The sequence below is a fragment of the Podarcis bocagei genome (assembly GCF_964188305.1).
Source record: "Podarcis bocagei genome assembly, chromosome: 4".
NCBI classification, from domain to species: Eukaryota; Metazoa; Chordata; class Lepidosauria; order Squamata; family Lacertidae; genus Podarcis; species Podarcis bocagei.
Genome location: NC_138128.1, coordinates 7792370 through 7812226, shown reverse-complemented (window position 1 = coordinate 7812226; position 19857 = coordinate 7792370). Strand labels below are relative to the sequence as shown.

Sequence of the window (19857 nt, the reverse complement as noted above, 5' to 3'; positions counted from 1 at the left end):
GTTGGTGAATGAAAGAGACAAGTGACAATATCTTTGAAGGGAAGCAACACGCTCTTGGGGAAACTATGTTCCAATGCACACAGCTATACTAGCAAAAGAAATCCACAGAGGAAAGATAACAACAGGAGAATGGCAGGGATCTTGGAAATTTTGTTTTTTGTGCTGGTGGCTTTTCTGGTTCTGCACTTCCTGAGACAGCTCTGGTCACACAGACACTACCCTCCTGGACCTTTCTCACTTCCTGTCATTGGAGGCATGTGGCAGATTGGGAAAATATTTTCGCCAGATACTTTGCTGAAGGTACTTCTTTCTAAATCATTTAGTAGTTGAGTAAGAAGCTGGCTTAATAGAACTGCAGATTATTTTATTTCTACAGCAACTGGTGAGTAAAGTGTTGTGTTGGTAAAACCTTCTGGAAAATGGAAGTGTGACATGTAGTGCAACTTGTCAATTGGAACAATTGTTCCTCTCTTCATCAAAACTACAGTATTCTGCAGGTATGCTGCATGCTATAGCAACTTTAATTGTACACATAGTAAATTCAATTAAGGATTTCAATGTAATAATAATAATAATAATAATAATAATAATAATAATAATAATTTATTATTTATACCCTGCTCATCTTAATCTGGCTTGGTTTCCCCAGTCACTCTGGGCAGCTTCCAACAAAATATTAAAAATACAATAAAACATCAGACATTAAAAACTTCAGGTCATTCCATGTCAGTTCAATGCGTCATGTCACCCACTGTCTCACATTTTGATGAAACTTGGTGTACACCTTTCCCTTAAGGTTGAAAGAAACCCCCTTAAATTTCCCCCCTCTATCTCAAACGGTTTTACTTTTATAGCACTTCAAAGTTTCGTGAAATCTGCATTTCTGTTCCTCTTGAGATCCTTGGCCTTGCGTACATTTTATTTTTCCCCCTCCATAACCAATGATCATATCAGATAGAGGGGGGCATTTAAGGGGGTTTCTTTCAACCATAAGGGAAGGAAATACACCAAGTTTCATTAAAATCCGAGACGGTGGGTGATGAAACCCTTGTTTTTTTGCATTGATTTGATGTGGAATGACCCTTTCCCTAAACAGGGCTGCCTTCAGATGCCTTCTAAAAGTCAGATAGTTATTTATTTCCTTGACATTTGATGGGAGGGTGTTCTACAATAATCGCTTCTCGCAGTGAGGGAACCGCCAGAAGGCCCTCGGCGCTGGACTACAGTGTCCGGGCTGAATTATAGGGGTGGAGATGCTCCTTCAGGTATACTGGGCCAAAGCCGTTTAGGACTTTAAAGGTCAGCACCAACACTTTGAATTTTGCTGGGAAATGGACTGGGAGCCAAGTAGGTCTTTCAAGATTTTACTTTTCTCATCATAACGAATCTTATCTGGCTTGTTTGCATCACCAATAATCATTTTTTAAATATATAATGCCAGATTGATTGGCTGTATGATTACCCTGTATTTAATTTTGGGGGAGCAAATCCATATACATTATTCAGGGATATATAAGAAAAGAAAAGAAAAACTTTTTGTATACATTATATTAGCTGCAATATTCTAAAATACGTTTGTGAATTACTTTTTTACATATGGGATGACTTTATATTTGACTATAAATTTAATATTCTATATCTGTATATTCGATATCTATATCTATATATCTATATCTATATATAGATATATAGATATATAGATATATATCTATATATATCTGTATATTCTATATCTGTATATTCTATATACCGTATTTACTTGACTGTAATGCATACCTTTTTTGGCCAAATTACGTCATGAAAATTAGGGTGCGCATTAGATTTGATGGCACATTTACATTCACCAGCAAATACTTTTTTGGTTTCAAGGTTTTGAAAATTGAGGTGCACATACTGTATGTATATGTAAATGTCTCCCATAAAACAAAATGATTTCTATTAACTAATATATTGCTATAAGTAGAGTGGGGAGATCTTCCATTAAGCCCAAGAAATTGATGAATGTCAGAATCTAGCTAATATTGGGGATATGAATGCAAAACACAACCTGCAGAACTGTGCCACACAAGGAATCCCTGGGCTGGCTTATGGGAACCAGCTTGACCAGGGCTAGTTAAGAACAAAAACATTAATATACAAAGGTGTAGATGGCTTGTGATTAGCACATCAAAGGAAGGTTCTCAGGTCTATGATCACAGGCTGGCCTCACAGGAGAAATGTTGCTCTAAAAAACTAGGCTTGGGATAGCAGATGGATGGGGAGGAGTTGCTTGGAGCAAAGGTGTGTTAGGAAGAAGGAGGAGAACAAAGACAGTACCTTGGACGAGAGCCTTGGACTATAGTGCTACACTGCTGCGGGGAACAAGCCACCCCAGAGACGACCATCCTGTAAGATCTGGACTCCCACAATTCAAATTCAGTTGCAAATATGCGAATAAATCATTTTTCTTAAAGCTACAACAGTTTCCACTACATCCTGATTCTCAAAGTAGCACAGACCCTGTGGAAGTGCCTGGAACCCCTTTGGAATTTTGCCACAGCAGCTTGGAAGAGATTGGAGGTGGCCCCCAACCTTTTAACAATAGAAAGAATTATAAGGGCTATTAGAAACCCACCCTGGATTGAGAAAATCTAAACAACTATTAGCCAGTTTTGAGTCCGAGCACTGCCAGGGCCACTGCTGCACAGAAAAGCACCTGAGAGCTGCTGCAGCCGCCACCACCTAACCGGGTGTCTTGTGAGCAGGACCTATCACAGGGGAGGAGGGTCAACTCCTGCCTGAGTATCACTCCTTCAGGGATGTGTTCTGCAAGGAGGTAGCAAAGTTGCCATGGCACCAGCTATATTGCTGTGTGATTGAGCTATTCCTGGGGCCACCCTTCCCTTGGAGCTGCCTCTACCCAACATCTGAGGCTGAGCTTACAGTTCTGTAGTAGTTCCTGGATAATGATTTGGCAACAGGCTTGTTGAAGTCATTGAAGATGCTGGATGGTGCCCCAGTAGTGTTTGTCAAGAAGAAGTGGGCAGTGGAGCTGAAGGTGAAAATAGGTAAAGGATCCCTGGATGGTTGAGTCCAGTCCAAGGCGACTATGGGGTTGCGACACTCATCTCGCTTTCAGGCTGAGGGAACCGGCGTTTGTCCACAGACAGCTTTCCGGGTCATGTGGCCAGCATGACTAAACTGCTTCTGCCCCACTCCTTTCCCATGGAAAACTCATTCTTTAGTGCTAAATCGGAGCAAATGTCAATCTGAATAAAATCTGAACTTCTGTTTGTTCTGACTGAGCACTAAAGAGTGGTTTTCCGGGGGGGGGGGGCAGGGCGGGCGGGAAGCAGCAGGGAAAGATTTAGTGTGGGTAAGTCCTCAGTGTCACAAGAACTAGACAGCCTTGAAATACACTCTGTTGTGGCGAAGAAGAAGCCTTTGCCAGCTCACTGAATGCCTGTCACAGTGGCAATGGGCTATAGTCACAAAAGCTTGTAATAATCTGCTATATTTTAACATGACAGTTCTCTTTTCTACTTTGATGCTAATGGCAGCTGGCTAAGCAATATGGAGACATTTACAATGTATGGCTCGGACATTATCCTATGGTAGTACTGTCTGGATTCCAAACGGTGAAAGAAGGCCTTACAAACTCACCAGAAGTCTTGTCTGAACGACCGGTGACCCCTTTCCTGAAAACTGCACTTAAAAAAAGGGGTAAGTTGTTGAGAAGGCTGATGGGTTTTGCTGGCCCTATCTCCAGAGAAGAGTATAAAATCGAACTCTGACTATGCCCATCATCTGAAGCTCTTTCCAACAGCAGAGGTCTTCAAAGAAGTCATTGCACTGCATTTACCAGCTTGGTCATTAGGCATTAAGATTGCCACAAAATCTGGTTCATAGGCTAGGCTCTTGCGCAAAATTCAGAAGTCAACAAAGGTGATGTGAACTTATGATAACACTTTTTGTGGGAGTCTTGGGAAGGTACTGAAAGAGGAAGTCTTGCTGATTTGTGAGGCGTTCACAAAGTAAAGGAAGGATTGAACTCTTATTAATAAGAATACACACAGAGGCTTGAACCAGCAAGACTCTGGGAAGGGTGCATATAATAATCTCTCTCTGTCCCTCCCTCCGCAGCCCCCTGCCCAGGCCGTTTTATTCACAAAAGAACTTTTTACAGAGTGTTCGTAAGAACCAATCAGATTTCCTCTGAGCATTTAAACAAACCCACTTGGGGAGAATGTTAAACCACCAAAACTAATTAAGCCCGGGGTAAACAAAGAACAGAACTACAAAGAAGAGCATTTGGCATCAAAGGATGACCCAGGAGCCTGCCTGTCTAAGCAACTGGGCTGTGTATGTGACTTGTGAAGAGAGAGAAATGGGCAGTAGAGGAACAGTAGAGGAAATGGCCAGAGATGCAGGCGGTTGTGGGATTTGATCAGAAATTATTGTCAATGTATCAAACCCAGTCAACACAATGCATTCATCGTGGACACAATGGCTTGATGCATATTTTATAATTCCTCATAGTAATCCCACCTGATCACTACAGATTTGACAAGAAGAACTGACTCTTCTGTGCATGAGAAGTAGAGTGAAGGAATTTAGTGGTGAATATATTCTGATTTCATTAATCCTGTGATGCCTCCCCAATGCTACATGATTGCTGTCCAGAGGGACTAAAGTGCAAAAAAGTGGAACCAAAATAAACAAAAAAAATTTATAGAATTTCAGCAGAAAGTTATAGGATATGCACTTATTGGAAATGAAGCAGTCTCTTCTTTTTAGGTTTAGGTTTTTTTCTTTATTGATTTGGCTTTTTATGAACCTTTTTTTTGATAGTTTTCTATAAGTATTACTGATATGCAGGAATTAATATTTGAACATATATATCTGTGATAAAGGAGGACGTTTACAGAGAACTGAGGATTAGAAAAAGAAGGGATCTGTGGAAGACAAATCAGAGAGGGTTTTCTCAGGGTGTGAAGCTGAGGAACGGGGAGACCTCCCAGGTGGGAGATGGGGGGAATCAACTCTCGGTATTCTTTTCTTGATATGTTGCCTTTTCTTCTCTTTCTATAAAAGAGTTTGGATTTTACTGCTTAATATGTTAAAACTTTTAATAAAACTCTATTAAAAGAAAAGGAAATGAAGCAGTGTGACCACCTCAATAACATAACAATCACAAATAATCATGAATGCACAATTAAAAGGATATCTGGAAGGATCCTGTGGGTTATAATGAAATAAGTTCCAGTGCTTGAAGACAAGATAGTGATGGCCTCATAGGCATTTTCTGAAGGGTACAGTGCTGGTGAATATCACTGTATTATACAGATTCTGTTCCAGTCTTGCAGTTCTTAGGTTGTGAAAGAATGGCATCTCTGAAATACACAGGTATTATCTGCACTAAATTTGGTCTCATCTTGGTTGACTGACAATTTTAAAAATATGGCATTTTTGTGAGTAATGTTTTCTCATTACTGTTTTAGGTTTGGTCTTTTCAAATGGTCACACCTGGAAGCAGCAGAGACGGTTCAGTGTCATTACTATGCGGAAGCTGGGTCTGGGGAAGAAAGGCATGGAGTTCCAAATACAAGAGGAAGCCCATCGTCTTGTGGAGGTCTTTGCACATGCAAAAGGTATGTGATCTTACCGTATTTACATGAATCTAATCACCCTCCAATCTAATGAACACCTCAGTTTTCAAAACCTTGAAACCAACAAAGTATTTGCTGGTGAATGCAAATGTGCCATCAAATCTAACGTGCACCCTAATTTTCACACTGAATTTGGCCAAAAAAGGTGCACATTACTTTCGCGTAAATATGGTAAGTAATGATGCTGATACCTATCCCAGTTTGCAGCGGTCTTTATGCACAATCTCTGCACATTTTGGAATGGAATTTTATACATTTTCACTTTTATTCAATTATTTTTAAAATAACAGTTGATCCTAGCAGCTTTCTGAGATATAAATGTAAATGATTTCATTTGCAGGGCAACCACATGATTTTTCACTCCCCATTACTAATGCAGTGTCCAGCTTGATATGTGTTTTGGCTTTTGGATACCGATTTTCTCTTGAAGATGAAAAATTCCAAAAATTGATTGATGCCGTTGATGGCATCTTGAAAGACTCAAATAACTTACTTCACGTGGTGAGTAGACTTTTGATTCCCAGAGGCCCTAACTCAAATACCGTATTTTTCACCCTATAGGACGCACTTTTCCCCTCCAAAAATGAAGGGGAAATCTGGGTGCGTCCTATGGGGCAAATGCAGGCTTTCGCTGAAGCTTGGAGAGCGAGAGGGGTCGGTGCGCACGGACCCCTCTCGCTCTCCAGGCTTCGGGAACGCATCCGCAGCCTACGCAGCCCTGCAGGAGTTCCCGCAGGGCTTTCTAGGCTGCGGATAGCAGCCTGTTTCCCGGAGCGCCGGGTGCCCTGAAAGCAGAGCGCCCCGCGCTTCGGGAACACATCCACAGCCTAGGCAGCCCTGCAGGAGGTCCCGCAGGGCTGTCTAGGCTGCGGATAGCAGCGTGCTTCCCGGAGCGCCGGGCGCGCTGAAAGCAGAGCACCCGGCGCTTCGGGAACGCATCCGCAGCCTAGGCAGCCCTGCAGGAGGTCCCGCAGGGCTGTCTAGGCTGCGGATAGCAGCCTGCTTCCCGGAGCGCCGGGCGCGCTGAAAGCAGAGCACCAGGGACTTCCGGGTTGGCGCGATCTGGAAATGGCGGATTCCCTCCGAGCTGCGGAGGGAATCTGCTCAGCTGAGGACGGGTCTTGCCGCGCCGGCGACGCGGGGACCCTTAAAAACCGCAGGCGCTGAAGCCTGCGGACTGAAGACTCGGTGGGCGCCTTAAGCGCCCCCCGACTCACGAAGAGCCTTTTTAAAGGCTGCGGAGAGGGTACGGAGGGTGGCGTGGTGCTGAGAGTCGATCGCTACCTCGGTTGAGCGAAGCCGCGAGCCATGACTGGAGAGCGCTGACTTCCTTGAAATTTGGACTGAAAAGAATAACCCGTGAGTAAGACGGAATTGGATTTTAAGAATATTATCCCGTGAATTTGAGACGACCGGGGGGTGTGCTAAAAGGAAGTCCGCACCCCCCCTTTTGCAGACGATCTAAAGCAACGACTTAAGAACTAAGCTGGAGAGCCTACCCTTTGTGGGGTGAGTTAAAAAAGATTTTAACTTCCAAGATTTGGCAAAAAGAAATTTTGAGCTGGAGAGTGGAGTTTTGGAAGCTTTCTTTCTGTTGTAAACAACCCCCCCTCCCGGGCCCGGGAGCGTCCTGTTTTTGAGCTTGTGGAGCGGAGTTTGACAGCTGTCAAAGCTGTCAAACGGACAGTTTAGAGTGGAAAAATTTGTTATTTAAGATCCCTCTGGACTAAAATGTTACAATTGATCTAAAATTGTTGGAAACAAAGTAATAACAATAAGTAAGAGGATTGTTGGAGAAAGATTACCAAGTAACCAGATTCCCTCTAGGGGGAACACTGTGAAACTACAATGGCTGTGGATGGAAAGTTACTAGTGGAAATCGAAAGAATGTTTCATTTTGTGGGAATCTTACAAGAGCAGAGTCTAGCTATGAATAAACAACTTATGACCTTGACTTCTGGAACAAGCAGCTCTGCTGATTGTATTGAGGACCTGAATGAGAAAGAATCCACAGCTGAATTGGAAATGATATCAAAAGAAGTGGAAGAGACTAAACAAGAAAAAGAGGAAATAAAGTTGGAAAGCACCAACCAGAAGCTGACATCTGTGGAATATAAGCAAGGAGACTTTTGGATTATATCTACTACAAATCTGCGAAAGATGCAAAAGAAGAAGGAGGAGGCCCCGGGAGTTTATGGAATACAGGAACTTAAAATAAAGAAATATGATTGGGGCCTCTACTTTGACTCTGACTCTGAAGATGCAGGCCTTGTGGAAACTTTTCAGCAGCTGTTTTCAAATGCCCTTGTGGGAAGAGAATATGGTTGGAGGGTGATAGAACTCTTTCGAGATTCGACGACCGACATAAAGGACTACCAACAAGACCAGCGGAGAGGGACTGAAAGAGACTTGAAAGCCTCGGACGTGAGGAACCCAGGCTAAGAATTGCTATTTTGGACATGTATTGGGGAAGGGACGAAAACCGGGGATGGGAGGGAGGGAAGAATAGAATTTTAAAAACACTCAAGATCTTTGGGTTTAGTTAATATGACCTTTATTTAAGACAAAATGGGGAATCGATGGAAGGGAATTTGAGTCCAACTTAGAAAAATTTATTTTTCCTTATGAAAGAGGTAATATTAAGATGGTTAAGAGGAGAAATACCAATTTGCTGACATAATTCTGGGAATTCGGATGCATGAAGGGGGGGGGGAAGTCAGGGAACAAGGTTAGGAAAGTAAGATTTTCTGAAATTATACATGTTTTTGTCTTTTGTCTTTTTTGTGTGTAATTTGTCTTTATAAAAGGTGAAAAACCAATAAAAAATTGTTTTAAAAAAAAGAAAAGAAAGCAGAGCACCAGGCGCTTCGGGAACGCATCCGCAGCCTAGGCAGCCCTCCGGGAGTTCCCGCAGGGCTGTCTAGGCTGCGGATAGCAGCCTGCTTCCCGGAGCGCCGGGCGCGCTGAAAGCACAGCACCCGGCGCTTCGGGAATGCATCTGCAGCCTAGGCAGCCCTCTGGGAGTTCCCGCAGGGCTGTCTAGGCTGCGGATAGCAGCCTGCTTCCCGGAGCACCGGGTGCGCTGAAAGCAGAGTGCCCAGCACTTAGGGAACACATCCACAGCCTAGGCAAACCTGCGGGAGTTCCCGCAGGGCTGTCTAGGCTGCGGATAGCAGCCTGCCGCCTGGAGCGAGGGGCGCCCTGAAGCAGAGCGTCCCTCGCGCCGGGCAGACATCCACAGCGTGGGGAGCCCTGCAGGAGTTCCCCGCAGGTCTCCCCATGCTGTGGATAGCAGCCTGCCGCCCGGCGCGAGAAGTGCCCTGAAGCAGAGCGCCCCTCGTGCCGGGCAGACATCGGCCAGCCCCACAAGCTCGGAGGACAGCAGGGAGGTGCAGTGCCGCCATCCCGCTGTTCCTCGACCTTGTTTGGTTTCCCCGACCTGGTTTTTTTTTTGGGGGGGGGGAAATAAAGGAAATTTTTTCCCCTTTATTTCCCCCCCAAAAAACTAGGTGCGTCCTATGGGACGGAGCGTCCTATGGGATGAAAAATACGGTAAGCATTCACAGAACATTATGGTAGTACTCCTAAATCTTAGGGCTCATCTACACTTCCATTTGTCTTGCAGGTTTCTTCCCCTGAAAAACCTACTGTTCACCACTGAATTGGAACAAATGTCAGTTGCTTTTTCTGTGAGTTGTTCCAATTCAGTGATAAACAGTGGGTTTTCCTGGGGAAAGTGGCAGGAAAATGATAAACCGTTTGGATCCGTGTCTAGAAAGCAGGACACAAGCAGAAGTGTGCATGAGCCCTCAGAGTACTCGATTCATTGCAGGGATATGTGGATTTAAATCCGGGTTGGATGGCCCGTCTTGTATGCCTCCTTCCAGCAACTTCTGCAGCCAAGCTGATACCAAGGAAGGAAAGTCCACAACTGCCTGAGGGAGTCCATTCCACTGTCAAACAGCTCTTGCTGTCAGAAAGTTCTTCCTGATGTTCAGTCAGAATCTCCTTTCTTGAAAATTGAAGCCCTTGGTTCAAGTCCTACCCTTTGCAGCAGGGTATAATAATCATAATAATAACAATAATAATCGTTATCTTTTTAGAAAAAAAGGTGCCACAACTCACCATTAACGCCTCCCTTGTTTTCTTATAATGGCAATGGTGCCAAGCTGAGAGGTGACGGAACTGAGTTCTAGTGAGTTTCAGCTGAAAAAGAAGCCCTGGTGATGGCGATGACGATTATTATAGGAGAAAACAAGCTAGCTCCATTTTCTTTGTGACAGCTACAAATCCACCTGTTACCTCATTCAACTCATATTTTATGAGTTTTGTCGCAAGAATATCACGGGTGACTTTGTCAAAAGCCTTACTGAAATCAAGATACACTATAACCACAACATTCCCCTGATTCACCAAGCTTGTAACTCCATCAAAAAGAGAAATGAGATTCATCTGGCATGCCTTACTTTTGAGAAACCCATGCTGGGTCTTAGTAATCACAGCATCCTTTACTAAGTGCTCACAGACCAACTGCTGAATGAATGAATGAATGTTGCACTAAACTCTTTGCAACAAAAATGAACCAAAATGTGAAAATAATTCACCTTAGCACTGTGTCCTTAAGCTTTGATAGTTCACATAAATTTAATACGTATATACCTCACTTTTCTCTAAAGTATTCAAAGAGGCTAAAGAGAAACCAGGAATGAACAAAAAAAACCCACAAAGCTTCAGAAGCAATATAATCATAACTTCAACACCTTTTAAAAACTTATTAAAATAATATGTAGCAGAATCAGAACAGACAGGTTAGTTAAGTTCAGAACACAGCAGCATCTATCCATCAACAGATCATCTTCAGAACCATGTTTATTCACTTAAACAGAAAAGTTTAGGAGGAACTACCTAGAAAGGGTATTTCATGTTTTTGCTGCCACTATGGGAAATTCTCCAAGATTTCTGCCAGCTCCTATATTTCTAATGGTGATGGGACCCAGAGCAGGGCTCAGAGACAGAAGTTGTGGTTCTGAAAGGAGAATACAGCTTTAGGGACCCTGGTCCTGGGTCATGAAGGGCTTAAAAATACGTAAGAATGGTGTAAAATGAATGTTATATGAACTGACTGCTGCAGCTGCATTTTTGTACTGGTTAAACATCCCAACCTGTCTTCTAATGCGGTCCTATTTAGTATGCCCAATTCACTGCCAGCTGAAGTGATGTAAAAGCACTCTGCCACCTGCCACCCGGGAGTAACTCTGGGTCAAAGAGCGCCCACAGACATTTAGCCACAGCCTCAATAATAATCCAGGCCATGATGCTGAAGTGCCAGTGCAAATGAGTTTGTTGATAGACCTTGTTACCAAACCATTTTGTGGTAGTGACTTGTGGTTTTTGCTTTCTCCTCCTCTGCAGCTGTATGAAGTCTTCCCATGGCTCATGAAACATTTCCCAGGGCCTCATAGGAAGTTATTTGCCTCCGCAGACTTGGTACTTTCATTTGCAAAGGAGGAGTTAGAAAGGCATAAAGAGCAACGAAAGGATGAGCCGCAGGATTTCATTGATTTCTATCTACTTCAGATGGAGAAAGTAAGCATCCACTGTCAACTCCAGGCACTTGGGGCCTGTCCACACTACAATGTGTGTTTGTGTCTGAGTTCCCACTTACTTTGTGTAGTCCAGATGAAGTTACCCTCAAACAGCACCTGTCTTGATTCTTTCCCTCTGCAAATTTGGGTGTACCTAATACAGGGATAATTCAATATACAGTTGTACCTTGGTTCCCAAAGGGAATCCATTCCGGAAGTCTATTCGACTTCCAAAACGTTTGAAAACAAAGGTGCAGCTTCTGACTGGCTGCAGGAACTTCCAGATTTGCAGCATTTGGGAGCCAAGACATACGAGTCACAAGGTGTTCGACAACTAAGGTACGACTGTATTGGGGGAAATTGGACTTTAAATCGCTTCATTTGGGGTAATAGATGATTTATTGTGGTGGTTTTGGTTGGGTGGATCAATAATCACTTTTTGCTGCTCAGAGTGGGCGGGGTATAAATAATATATGATGATGATGATGATGTCCTTTCAGCCTCCTTTTCTACTCCAGCCAGCTTGATTTGATTTTGGGGTGGGGTGGGGTGGTCAGACAACAAAGCCACAGGGCCATTCAGAAGTGTAGAAAGTCCCTGATCTGCTCTGAGATGCCTTGTTAGTGGTGTGATCTGATTCAGAAAAACATTTCCAAGATCACCCCAGTTCACCTTGTAATTTCAGGTACGCAAACAGACAATGCAAACCACTATTAAATAAGTTTGGGAGAGGATACCCATAAACTTGCACTGGATTTGTGTAGATGATGCCACTGTTTTTGCACCATCACCCCAATTTTTTTTTGGAAAGCTGACTTGGAAAGGGCTGTGGATTCTTTTTATTATCTCTTATTCTGCATGTCTTCAGAAGGGTGTTGGAGAGATCCTTTCTTACTCCAGTCTATGACTGTCCAAGTATCTTCCTGCACACTTAGCTGTAAAACATATTATTAGGTGTTGCAATAGGAAGACACCCCCCCAAGGTCAGATAGATTTTGTGTGGCCTGTAAATAATTCCAACATTTCACTTTTTCCATTATTGTCAATAGAGCAAGGATGACCCCAACTCTACCTTTGATGAAGACAACCTGGCAGAGTGTGTTCTTGACCTCTTTGTCGCAGGGACAGAGACGACTGCTGCTACTCTGCAATGGGGACTGCTCCTCATGGTGTCTTATCCAGATGTTCAAGGTGAGGGAGAACTTTGCAATGGAAGCAAGCACCTCTCTGGATCCCTGTAGGGAAGAGCTTAGATTTATTGCTTTTTTAGTAGCAGGTTGTGATTCTTCCAAGGTGTCATAATGGGTGGGTGACAAATATATGTTCATAGTCTGAGCACAATTATTTTCTCAAGAGCAACCAGAATGCCCCATGATCAGCTTGGGAGAATCTGTACCCAGTTCTCCCCAGTAAAAATGCAACAAATTATCCACCAAATCACAAACTTCCCACAGTGGCCAACCAGGTGCGTATGGGAAGCCTGTGAACAGGACCAGATTGGAACAGTATTCTCTGTACTTGTGATTCCCACCAACTGGTATTTACAGACATACTGTATTTTTCGCCCCATAGGGCGCACCGGCCCATAGGACGCACCTAGGGTTTTTTTTTTGGGGGGGGGGAAATAAAGAAAATAATTTTTATTTTCCCTCCAGGCGCGGGGCTGGGGCGGGGGAAGCCCGAGCTTCCCCCGACCCCAGCCCCCAGAACAGGGGGCTCTCGCCGGGCTCCCACACCTTGCGGATATCTGCCTGAAGCCCAAACCAGGTCCGGGAACAGCGGGATGGTGGCGCTCTGCCTCCTCGCTGTCCCCTGAGCTTGTGGGGCTGGCAGCAGGGAGAAGCGCGCTTCTCCCCACCGCCAGCCTCCAAACCAGGTCGGGGAACTGAAGCCCGGGGCGCGCTGCAGGCTTTGAGATGCAGGCTGCTATCCGCAAGCCTAGGGAGCCCGACGGGAACTCCCGCGGGCTCCCAAGGCTTGTGGAGAGCTTCCTGAAGCCTGGAGAACGAGAGAGGTCGGTGTGCACCAACCCCTCTCACTCTCCAGGCTTCAGCTAAAGCCTGCATTCGCCCCATAGGACACACACACATTTCCCCTTCATTTTTGGAAGGGAAAAAGTGCGTCCTATAGGGCAAAAAATACGGTACTGCTTTTTACACTGGAGGGATGAGGGAGAACATATCCATAATGTTTATCAGTCATTGATAGCCTTATCCTCTAAAAAATCATCAAATCCGATTCTAAAGCCATTCAAGTGAGTGGGCATCACATCTTGTGGGAATAAATTCCAGAATTTAACTCTGTGTTATAGGAAGAAGACCTGGGACGCGGGTGGCGCTGTGGGTTAAACCACAGAACCTAGGACTTGCTGTTCAGAAGGTCGGCGGTTCAAATCCCCGCAACGGGGTGAGCTCCCGTTGCTTGGTCCCTGGTCATGTCAACCCAGCAGTTCAAAAGCACATCAAAGTGCAAGTAGATAAATAGGTACCGCTCCAGCAGGAAGGTAAACCGTGTTTTCATGCGCTGCTCTGGTTCGCCAGAAGCAGCTTAGTCATGCTGGCCACATGACCCGGAAGCTGTACGCCGGCTCCCTTGGTCAATAAAGCGAGATGAGCGCCGCAACCCCAGAGTCAGCCACGACTGGACCTAATGGTCAAGGGTCCCTTTACCTTATATGAAGAAGTACTTTCCTTACCCTTTCCTGAATCTTCCAACAACAGCCACAGGGGTATGGCTGAGCAGGGCACAGTGTGGGTTGCCATTGTGGCCAAGCAACCACTTTGCCAGGAGGAGGCCAGGGGAAATGGGCAGCCATAGAATTGTGCTAACTAGCCTCCATGCACTGGCTGCAATCCTGTTCTGTGTGGGAGAGAAGCCAGGCACTGAGTTTCAGTAAGGGCAGAACTGAGTGGGTGAAAGAAACATTTGATCTGGCTCCTGGTGAAATAGTCTTCCCAGAGAGTAAGGAACTCCCCTCTGAATTTGTGGAAACATGAGAAACTGGCTGCTGCTGAGTCAGAGCCAGGGTCCATCCAGCTCAGTATTGCCTACACTGGCTGCCATCAGCTCTCCGGGATTTCAGGGAAGGAACATTCCCAGCCCTACCTGGAGATTCTGGGAATTGAATCACGGACCTTCTGCATGCAAAGCAGATGTTCTATCCCAGAGCAATAGACCTTTTCCACATGCAGCTGCATTCACAGTATTTAATTGTTAGCTTCTTATTTTCAGGGTGCCGCCAGCATCTACCAATGAGCCTCACTTAATATACTGGGGTCTTTTCATCCCACCCTCTACAGTCTAGTTGCTGTGTGTTTCTCAGATTAAAACTAGTGGATTTTAAAATATGGTAAAGCTTAATTTCCCACTTTTCCCTGCAGATAAAGTCTACAAGGAGATGGAAGATGTTTTAGGTTCCTCCCTTCCCATTTGCTATGAAGATCGAAAGAAACTGCCTTACACCAACGCTGTGATGCATGAAATTTTGCGTGCAAAATATCCCTTATTAGTTGGGATTCCCAGGCGAAGTGCAAAGGATATGGAAATGCATGGTTTTCACATTCCAAAGGTACAGGATATAGATAAGGCAACAGCTGTATATTTTGAAAGCAAAGAGCACCTGATAGTGGCACTTTAAATGCACCCATGTAGCACAAAATCTGAGGGAGAAGGATCTCCCCCCTCTCTCGAAAAAAATATCTGAAGATTAATAACCTGAAAGTTAAAAAATTCTATTATGACAAATACAAGGAACAGACTACTGCATAAGTGATCTGGAATGAGAGGATGAACCCCAAACACATAACAAGTTTTATCAAGATACATATAATCATAGAATTGTAGAGTTGGAAGGGACGCTGAGGGTCATCTAGTCCAACTCCTTGCAATACAGGAATCTCAACTACAACATCCATAACAGATGGTCATCTAACCTCCAAAGGCATAAAAACTTGCAAGGAAAGTATCCAGTACAAGAATCCCTGGACCTGCTTTCCTATAATTTGGCAGGCTTTTTCCACCTGTGAGGGATTAGCATGCATGCCAATCTCATTCACTTCTGTCAAAAGGGAAAGGAAAGTTATATAATTCCCAACAACAAATTGAAGCAGAAGGAGAGCAGACTCAAACCCGCCCTGCGTTGAACTCAGCAGCCTCTGATGTGCCTTGGGCTGACACACACTATATTCTGATGCACCAAATCAGAATTACAGTGGTGCCCCGCAAGACGAATGCCTCGCAAGACGGAAAACTCGCTAGACGAAAGAGTTTTCCGTTTTGGAGGTGCTTCGCAAAACAAATTTCCTATGGGCTTGCTTCGCAAGACGACAATGTCTTGCGAGTTCCTGCTGGTTTTTTCCCCTTTCCCCCCCTTTTTCTAAGCCGCTAAGCCGCTTATCAGCTGATCCGATCAGCAGATAAGCCGCTAAAAGCCGCTAATAGCGCTAATAGCGCTAATCCGCTAATCCTTCAATGGGCTTGCTTTGCAAGATGAAAAAACCGCTAGACCAAAAGAATCACATAACGGATTCTTTTCGTCTTGCGAGGCACCACTGTAGAATTAAATATTGTGATTATTGTACACCATAAATATAGACTGTATCTTGGTATGTTAGAAATGTGTTAAGATTGATTACTGGGGCAGTGAATGGCAAAACTGTTTTGTGCTGGTCCACATGCATTCTGAGCCAACTGTTTCTTCTTTTCAGAGGACACTTGTTATTACAGATCTGAACTCTGTTCTTATCGATCCCACGCGATGGGAAACACCTGAAGAGTTCAACCCGCACCATTTTTTGGACACGGATGGAAATTTTAGGTCTAGAGAAGAATACCTGCCATTTGGAGCAGGTAAATGTAGAAATAATCATGGTCACATTTAGTAGCTTGTTTCAAGCAAGTGAATGGTCAAAGGTGATTAAACAGAGGGAGGGCCATGAATAGATCCCCTGTGGTTTAAAAATCAGGTTGGAGTGATAGTGTTGAGAGAGCAATGAATTTAACATACTTCTTCCACACCATTTTCCAATCTGAATTCTCCCTCCATAGAGTAGGGGTATCTCTCCAGATGTTGTTGGGCTGCAACGTCCATCATCCATGACTCTTGCCCATGATGGCTGGAGCTGATAGGAGTTGTAGTGGCACTTGGAGGGTAACACATTGGCTATCCCTGCTTTGGAGCAAACAGCTTCTCTGGAAAAGCAATTTAGTTTAGGGTTTAAGAGGGGAAGGGTTAAAATCTTCACTCTCCTAGAATGAAAGCCCCAATCAGAATTGGGGGTTCCAGTGGCTCTCTCTATATATATATATATGTGAGTGTGTGTGTGTGTTTATCTACCTATTGCAGTTTTCTTCCTTTTTTATTTACAAAATTATATACTGAAAGTTTCATAAAATTCCAAAAATTATTAACATAAAATGATGAAATAAAAAAAATTCCTTCCAGTAGCACCTTAAAGACCAACTAAGTTAGTTCTTGGTATGAGCTTTCGTGTGCATGCACACTTCTTCAGATACGTATCTACTGCTACTGGAAGGAATTTTTTTTATTTTGACTATGGCAGACCAACACGGCTACCTATCTACTAATAAAATAACTGTAACTCTGTTGTAAATTGCATCCATTTCCATGTACAAAATATTTCTCTCTCTATGGCTACTGCAGAAGGTGAGCCCAGAACAACCAGCTGCTCCAGCCTCTTCTCTCTCTCTTTCTATCTCTCTATTTCTTCTTTTTGTTGTAAGGAGCATCGCACCCCATAGTTGCTTTTGACTGGATCTCCATCACAGTGGCAGCTGCCTCTATTGGCCACCAGGTGTCTCCTCTGAGATGCTGGGGATTCACACACAGGCAATGTGTGCACTTTGATTATTCCTTCCCTTAAGCCAGGGGTCAGCAAGGTTTACCAGCCATGAGCCGGATCACTCCCACGGAGATCGTCTGTGGGCCGGACTGGCGCAGCGCGACACCGGAAATCGTGTCTGCGCATGCCGAGATGCCCAAAATCGCACCTGCGCAGAAGCGATTTTCGGCATCTGGACATGCGCAGATGCGATTTCCAGTATCTGCACATGCGCAGACACAATTTCCGGTGCCTCTCGGCGAGTCCCCGGGCCACGCTGCGGCGGTTTAGTGCAGTGCTCAGGGGACTCGTTGAGCGGGCGGCTTGGTTCAGGGGCGGCTCATGGGATGGTAAAATGGTCTTCGTGGGCTGCATCCGGCCCATGGGCCACACATTGCTGACCCCTGCCTTAAGCTCTTCTGGCAGTAGTTAGACCTGCTTTCCCAAAGTACTACATATAGTGATACAACCATGACCTGTATGCTCCATATCCAAATGCCCATGCTGCTTTCAAGCTTAGTCTTCCTTTGGGAACTGCAGCCACTCAAGGTCAGCTTCCAGTATTTCCTGGAGCAAAGCCAGGACCCTCAGGATGTCAACACAGAGGATTAAAGGGAGATACTTTGGGAGTAGCTGTTTTCCAGCTTTTTGTTGTTGTTGTTGTTCTGGCTAAAACTACTTGCTGAGCAAACCAGATGAACTGGAGAATAGATGGAGTTGGTTATGACTCACTTACTGCTTCCCCCTTCTTTCCTCTGCAGGGGCTCGAGCCTGTGTGGGAGAGCAGATGGCCAAGATGGAGATATTCATCTTCCTAACCACCCTGTTGAGGGCATTCCGCTTCCAGCTGCCAGAAGGAGTGAAAGAACTCAATAACAAGCCTGTTTTGGGGATGACATTGCATCCCCACCCTCACAAACTCTGTGCTATTCCTCGCTGCAGTGCATCAGGAAGCATATAAAAATAATTACGTGGTTTGTTTATTTATTGCCATAAATTTCTCCATTATTATTATTATTATTCACTTTGACTGACATTCTGTCCTTGGCTTTCTCAGTTCTACTATCATTGGACCAATTAAAATAACCCTCATTTGTTTCAGGGGCAGAGTTGGTAATCTTTGATAATATGGCACTCTGAGCTAGGCCAAAATTTGGCACCCCCAAACAAATATTCTCAATTATGTGTCTTCCCAATTTTGTGCCCCCTCGGCTCAGTGCCCTGTGGAGGGGAACCTCCCACGCCCTTTGCAGTTTCTGTGCTCAGGACTGAATTCTATATCTGAGCTTAGGTATTTTTACCCTATTCCATACAAAGGTGAAAAGGAGGCTCATTTGTTGAATCTGCTCTTTTTCAGCTTATGGAGTCATTGTATTTTCTTTGTTAAGTGCTGAATTGGACATTTAAAAGGGAGAATTGCATGCTGAGATGGGTCAGTGGTGGAGTTTTGTGCTGTGTTGACATACTAACCTATTTGTAGCACAAAAATGTAGCATTTTAGGATCCAGAATAATTCATTCTTGTCCTCAACATACTGCTTTCATTGTAGACTGATTCTAGATCCTGCCATCTACAAGCCTAGGGATGGCTACTTGATATGTGAAAACCCTCCTCATTATTATGTTTTCTATGACTTTTCCACCGTGCGCATGCCCCAGATGAATCAAGAAGGAAATGGTGGTTGTGATCATGCTATACACCCAGCCCACAATGCCATTGGTCAGGTGTAGATACTTTCTGTGCCACTATTGGGATAGTCTATATCGGTTTTCAAATGGACGCACTGTAGGATAACTCTAGGTAGGGCTAGGAAAGATTCCCTCTTTGAAAGCTGGAGACATGCTGGCAGTTGGTGCTGACAGTACTGAGCTGAATAGACGAATGGTAAGGTAGCCTTCTATGTTGCTGTATCCGCCCACAACAAAACCCCACCTTTTCAAAAGGCAGAATAATAGTGCTAAAGGCATCTACAACTGTGCAAGTTGTGCTACTTTTCTGTTTCGGGTAGGGGTAGTTTATGAGGTCTGAGAAGATGGAAGAACTGAGGCGGAAATAAAGTTCACCATGATTGGGTGCTGGCATTGTGTGGGTGCCCTCTAAAAAGCATTCACACAATGCACCCACAGAATCATGGTGAACCTGCCATTTTCAGCTGTGAATGGTTTCTTCCCTGCCACAAATGTGTGTTTGTGCAGTGTTGGGGATAGGAACCATGTTTATTTATTTCTTTTACTAAATGCTTCTGATTAAGCATCTCAAAGTGATTTCACAGTACAGTAAAAACCATATGCAAAACAACTGCATTTGTGAAAAGAGTTTATACCATTGGATATATAAAAACAATTTCAGCTAAATTCAGATACTGACTGCGATAAAAGTAATCACTTAGAAGGCATGTTTGAAGAGGAAATTCAACAGGTGCCAAAAATACAATAAAGACAGTGCCTGTTTACTTAAAAGTGCGGTAAACTTTGCAATGATATAAGTGTACAGAGAGATCCACTAGCACTTTACCATGCTAGCTCACCATGCTATACTGAAACTTACAGCATGCAATCTTCAGCTTCTCTGCTGATAACCTTGCACTGAGCAAAACCTCTTCTCAGTGGCTACTTCACACTCCTGCCAATGCGGCTGAATGCAGTCTTGGCCTTATACCTGCCTCTGTACATACATACATTCCTTAGAGAAAGGGAGGGTGGGTGAGTCATGTTCCAGGTATTTAGTCTTGGACTGTTTCTAAGCCACCCAGTGCAGCTGGCATGCTAGCTCTAAGCAGAATCC

At 44.3% G+C, this 19857-nt stretch overlaps 1 protein-coding gene across 2 annotated transcripts; it reads left to right on the top strand.

The window, feature by feature from the left end:
• The first annotated feature begins 7 nt into the window (after positions 1-7).
• Positions 8-19595, top strand: LOC308584969 (cytochrome P450 2J4-like). Of its 2 annotated transcripts, XR_014007057.1 has the most exons (10): positions 8-300; positions 3540-3702; positions 5481-5630; positions 5989-6149; positions 11061-11234; positions 12283-12424; positions 14614-14801; positions 15940-16081; positions 17835-18509; positions 18554-19371. XR_014007057.1 is itself a non-coding variant. In XM_081190380.1 (9 exons), exons 1-9 carry the CDS (start codon positions 130-132, stop codon positions 18032-18034), a joined length of 1491 nt encoding a protein of 496 aa, XP_081046506.1. In that variant the 5' UTR covers positions 8-129; the 3' UTR covers positions 18035-19595. The 2 variants fall into 2 exon arrangements, 1 of the variants encoding a protein (XP_081046506.1); XM_081190380.1 differs by having other exon boundaries at positions 17835-19595.
• Positions 19596-19857: the final 262 nt, after the last annotated feature.